The sequence below is a fragment of the Nicotiana sylvestris genome, chromosome 1 (assembly GCF_000393655.2).
Source record: "Nicotiana sylvestris chromosome 1, ASM39365v2, whole genome shotgun sequence".
NCBI classification, from domain to species: Eukaryota; Viridiplantae; Streptophyta; class Magnoliopsida; order Solanales; family Solanaceae; genus Nicotiana; species Nicotiana sylvestris.
The window spans coordinates 129985162-129991300 of NC_091057.1; the positions used below are offsets into that span (position 1 = coordinate 129985162).

The 6139-nt window shown below is 35.8% G+C and overlaps 1 protein-coding gene across 1 annotated transcript; it reads left to right on the forward strand.

The window, feature by feature from the left end:
* Positions 1-772: 772 nt before the first annotated feature.
* LOC104210112 (uncharacterized) lies at positions 773-5905 on the forward strand. The gene is made up of 8 exons (XM_009758917.2): positions 773-934; positions 1569-1655; positions 3013-3208; positions 3331-3485; positions 3727-3870; positions 4006-4106; positions 4197-4350; positions 5570-5905. The coding sequence occupies exons 2-8, from the start codon at positions 1584-1586 to the stop codon at positions 5651-5653; spliced, it is 906 nt and encodes a 301-aa protein (XP_009757219.1). The 5' UTR covers positions 773-934; positions 1569-1583; the 3' UTR covers positions 5654-5905.
* The last annotated feature ends 234 nt before the right edge of the window (positions 5906-6139 follow it).

Genomic DNA, 6139 nt, shown 5'->3' on the forward strand with positions numbered 1-6139 from the left:
TTTCTAGTTTAAGCACTTCAATTTTATAAAATTTTATCAAGAATCATGGAACCTTTGCATATCAATGGTAATTAGCATGTTTGGCATGAGTTACGTGCATTCACTTGAAATTTTATTTTCTAGATGGCCATCCTACCAACTTAATTTTGATTAGTCTCGTTAAAGTTATCAATTGCCATTGATGCCACGCTTTATTTGATTCTTGAAAGTTAATTTATTGTAGAATATAATTAGTTGAGATCGCATTAACAATAAATTACATTATAAATGATTGTAAAGTTACTTGTCTTTAGATAATAAAAAAGATCTACTTCTTAACTCGCGACTTTTTTGTTACATGCGGAAATCGGCATTTTATTTTATAATATATGCAATTAACATGTAGTTTCACTCACAATATCTTTTTGGATATCATTAGAATATATATTACATCTAGAAACTTCAATGTTCTTTTTTATGCATGCAAGACATGTATTTAAAATAACTTGATCAATTGAACAAAGAAAAAAAGAAAGATAACCAGTAAAAATAATATTCTACGGATCATAAATAAGAAAATTGAATCAAAAGATAATAACAATGTAAAAAGCAAGTAGTGGTTCATTCAAACAACACTTTCAAATTTTATACTTGTAAAGTTCGATTGTCATTACACATTTCCCTTCTTTTCTTTGGATGTTTTTCCGGGTATTGATGCGGGTCAAAATGGAGTGAACTTGAACCGGCCCAAAAATATCTCACCCATGAAACCAACAACGTGGCAAAATCTGAAGGCACCAGTGAGACGATTGGTCGCTCTGAGGGTAGCTTATCAAAACCCTAGACTAGATCCTCGCCCTTTCTCTTTCGATCAGACCAACGCTGAATCATCACGCACCATTGTGGAGCCAACAAGTGATTTTTCTCAACTACAAAACCAATTTTCTTCCATCAGGTATCAATTTCTTCGTTATTCGTGCTTGTTTGCTTCAGTTTTCATTCGTAGACGTTAAAATAGGCGCAAAATCTTATATTTTTGATTTATCAGAGACCTAAACCTAATAAACCATTAAAATGTTAGTCCGTTTAATGAAGGTCTTTTACGAATCTGTTCAATTTGTGCCATTTACCAGCATATTGCTACTGTATGGACTTCTGCTACCGTGTTAGGTTTCTGGTGTACTATTGGAATCTTACAATTTATAGGAGTGTTTTGTTATGCAATGTTCTGTTGGCGGATTTTGATTGTTTAATGAATTTGGTGGTCTCTTCCATCCAATTGATTCATTAGATGTCTTCAGTTAAAATGATTTAGCCAGGAAATCATTTTCTTGAATTACTATTTCAGTTGGCAAAGTGTTGAGATACTTGTCAAGGAAATGTATCTATTCAACTATTTAAGTATAAAACACTAGAAAATGGTTTCATCATAACATTCTATGTCATACCAAAGCATCTTAAGTAATAGGCTGCACGTTCTTGGTTCAGTTTTGCTCCTCTCACTTTATTTACTAATGCGCAACAATTTCTTTCTTTGTACACTAGTTGTGCTGGTAAGTAACTTTGTTGTTTGCTGTCTGTGTGAATAGCATTATCGTGTAGATATGGATGATAGATGGTTCAATGGTCGGCCAGAATTGCGCATGAGAGATAAACGCCAGCAAGAAATGGAACAGGTAATAGCTAGAACACAGATTATACCTACATGCTTGTTTAGCTTATTTCCTTATTCAACATAATGAGGGATCTTACCGATTAAAAGTAACTAATTACTTAATATATAGCACAGATATCTCATTTATTTATTTTCCCTATTGTTTTTTTCCTTTACTTTCTCTTCAATCTAACTTAGCAACTCATTTAAGGCGACACCATATGAACATGGGCAGGGTGCTAGAGCACCCGTTGCTCCATTGGTGGTACAAGTATTTTGTACAGAGATTGGTCAATAATTGGTCAAGTCCCTTTGTTAAGCACCCATCAACAAAGGAACTTCATGGGTGCTTTGGTTGAACTAAAATGTTCTTAGATCGAATCTTTCAACGTACGTTTATTTTCATTTCAACTCATGCTTTTCTTCTCTACCTTTTACCGTGAATTGCTTGCCTCTTTATTTTTTTTCCCCAAGAATTGGTTTCCTTTTTATTCTCTTTGCCATTGTTTCTTTCTTTTACCTTTTCCTGTTAGTATATTCTCTTTCAAATCTTTACTGTCTTTTCCATTTCCTGTACCTGCTATCTTCCTATATTGCTTTATTTCTCAATTTGTTCTTCCTTTTTTTTACTTCTTTTCTTCCTCTAGTTGGTTTCAACAATTTGACTTTTTCCTCAATAATTCGCCTTTCTCTTCTCGTTTTCTCAATATGACCTTTGTGACTGAAGTCAATTTGATATAGTTTAATTTAACTTTTGAAATTTTTCTTTTTGTTCATTTGTATAAAAAAGAGACTTTTCAATTCATATCGACCTAGACCAATGCTGCGCTGAATTTGATGTTGGAAATTTAGTGTAGCTAATAATGCTATTATTCATCGTTTTCAAAGTAGGAAAACAGCGAAGACAAATGTGAGTTTACTAATATTTTGATGATAATTATGTATATGTGTATATACATATACATATACATATACACATACACATACTTCAAATATTTTACCATCGAGTTTAAAATGATTGTGCAATTATAATTTGCAGTTGTAGTAAGTCTCCGTTATTGGTAATTGAACACCACGACTTTGAAATCCTGGATCCGCTACTGCATATGAAGATGCTTTTGCAATTAGGATAACTCATCTTAATGCAGTTCAAGCCTTTTTCTTATTCCTTTTTTTGGTTTTTAAAAAAGAAAAGTAAGATAAAATATCATATGGGCTTTTGTAGTCAACTTAATAAGGAACTAAGGATGCTTATGCATTTCAGTTTATTGCGATTCTGCTATGGTCTCACATGATTTATGAAGTTTTACTACATGGACTAATCTTGATCATCAGCTGTTTTAATTAATAAAGCTATATCTCAACTTTTCGAAACACAGGCAGACGAGGCTTCTGTTCTAGAGGATCTCGCTGAAGATTTTCGCCTTCCTATTAATCATAGACCAACAGAAAACATAGACCTGGAAAATGTCGAGCAAGCATCTTTAGAAACACAGTTGCCATCCTCTAATATTGGATTCAGGCTTCTTCAGAAGATGGGTTGGAAAGGGAAGGGTCTTGGAAAAAATGAGCAAGGTAAGGTTGCATGCGCAAAATTGCTTGACATATTGACTCTTCTATCTTTTTAAGTTACAATTACTGCAATGTGTCGATGCACGTTAAGTAGTTTTGATTAATTTCTTCCTTTTGGAGACTAGGAATTACTGAGCCAATAAAATCGGGGATGCGAGACCCAAAGTTGGGTATTGGAAAGCAAGAGGAAGATGATTATTTTACAGCAGAAGAAAATATTCAAAGACGAAAGCTTGATATCGAGCGTGAGGAGACTGAGGAACTTGCTAAAAAGCGGGAGGTATGCCTATAACATTTTAGGTAGCTGGTAAATGTGTTGCACTAGACCATTTGAGTTTGATACTTTACTTTTCCTGAAACATACATCTAATAACAGAAGGCAGCATATAGCATATATGTGTGTCTTTTGACGGGAATGGTATATAAGGGAATACCAACTTTGGAAGATCTTGAGAATTTCGTGCAGTTTTTATTACCTGGTGGCTTCTACTGCCTGCTTCCTGCACATTATGAAAATCCAGGTTTTAGCAGAACGCGAGCACAAAATTGAAACGGAGGTGAAGGAAATACGCAAGGTTTTCTTTTGTGAGCTATGCAACAAGCAATATAAATTAGCGATGGAGTTTGAAGCCCACTTGAGTTCATATGATCACAACCACAGGAAGGTAAGTGTTTTCTTAAATCTCATACTAATATTTTTCAGTTCATTGATATTATCTTCATCATTATCCCTAAGAAAAGTTACTATCTTCATTGCACTCCTCCTTCGTGCATTATTTAAACTTCGATTACTATTCTAGCGCTTCAAGGAAATGAGAGAAATGCATGGAAGTAGCCGTGACGATAGGCAGAAAAGAGAACAGCAACGTCAAGAGAGGGAGATGGCAAAATTCGCCCAGATGTATGATATTTCACGTTCTGCATTTATTTTCTGTTGTGGTGATATGCAATTTCTTGCTGATGAACTGTCTTTGCTTTCACTGATTACTAGGGCTGCCAATAAGAAGCAGGAAGAACAGCAAACGCCGGAGGAAGTAGGAAACATTCCAGCCCCCTCCATGGTTCGAACTGCAACTGCTCTCGCCGATCAAGATCAGAGGAAGACGTTGAAGTTCGGATTTTCTGCCAAAGGAGGCTCATCTAAGGTATTTGCAAGTTAGATTACTGATTATTTCAGCTATTTCTTGGTCACTTCATATTTTCCTTTTTGCTTTTGAACCAAGTGCAAGGAGATATAATATGCTTCTAATACCTAATTAGAAATGCTGAGAGAGACACAAGATGCTTCATGATTTTGTAGTTCATTTTGTGCTCTGAACTCCAATTCCTGCACTAATTTCAGGGCACTGAGTATAACAATAGGTACTTCAGTCCTAGAGATAAAAATAGAAAACACCTATGTATGTGTTTGTGCACGCTATGTATGTATATGTATTATATATAAAATATGGAGAGAGAGAGAGAGGGGGGGGGAGAGAGAGTTGTTTGTGTACCTGTAATCAAAGCACGACTTCCTTTAAATGTAACGCCCCATAGTTTGTCTGAGTGGACAAACTTTGTGGTAACGTTAATGTCACTTCCACAATGCTTTTTCAATTTTAGTTCATGTAAGCAACATGGACAGATAGTACCCTGCATCCCTTCTCTCATTACTTCATCATTCTATGCTACTACATGGAGCATACAGGAAACCATTACAGAGGTACCTCCCATGGAAGTTTTAGGTCTTAACTGCTAAATATTTCTAGGTCGACTCTTACTCTCCATGCTGAATCAAATAGGATCATGGTTGGGACAAAGGGGGTGCCAGTGAGTTCACAGGTGTAAAAAGTAGGAAGGGATACATGCTGTTAGGTTTTGTGGAAAATTTTACATATGAATGGGGACCACCCAATGTTGTGACATCCTACAGAATTATTATGTGACTCGCACAGGATTTTTCTAGTGGATCATGATTGACACTCATGGGGATTACCTTCAATGAAAAAGATAAGTTATGCTAGTATAATATGAAAAGTATACAGTCCTTGTTTCACAGACCTCTTAGATATGTGGAACGCATTTGGAGGATATACTGTCTGGTTACCTGTCTTGGGGTGTATAGGTTGCCTCGCCCCGCTGTCCCCGAAACATACTTGGAGAGGAGAGAAGATGGCATCTAATTATCACTAATGTGAATAGACATACTTCAAATGCAAATAAGTAGTCATTTACCTGTTTCTGGACGGGGAAGGAGAACAAGTGAATTTCCTTTTTTTTTTCTCCTTTTAGTTCTCTGCGAAATGATTTGGTTGATCTATATTTATTTAAAAAATGATTTGATGATCTATAGCTGATCCTGCACTTCTCTCCCCCCTCCATTAGGTGACGACCTTGGTTAACAAAGCTGCAAAGAAGCCAAAAGTAACTGTTGCATCCGTCTTCAGCAATGAGAGTGACGAGGAGTGACTGCATCTACACAAGATTGGTGTTAGTGAGAAGACCAAAGTATGAAAGATACTGAACCTAAACGACTTTTTCTGCTGTTGCGTGAGGCCCTAGCTATGTATAATGTCGACTTGTACATTGTAATCCTTATGAGAGGGAGATATTTGTCCCCTGAGCAGACATGATAGATAGTTAGACACCATGTACTTTATATTTGTTTGATTTTTAACATGTTAGATGAGATATTATGAGCCAAAAATTGTGTTCATCGAATTTCAGATTCTGTTATTGGCTTTGTAGCCGCTAGGATGCCAACACCCCACCTAGCTTCCTCTTTTTGATTAAGTAGGACTCGGGACTAAAATTATTTCTCTAAGGGAAGGAAAGGTGCGAGATTGTTAATTAACCTCCCCACTTTGTTGGCCTTTTTTTTTTCCTTCTATTTATATTCGAGTTACTTTTCTAAATTTTTCTTCCATAATATCCTAAAAGTTTGCCTTCTCTAAA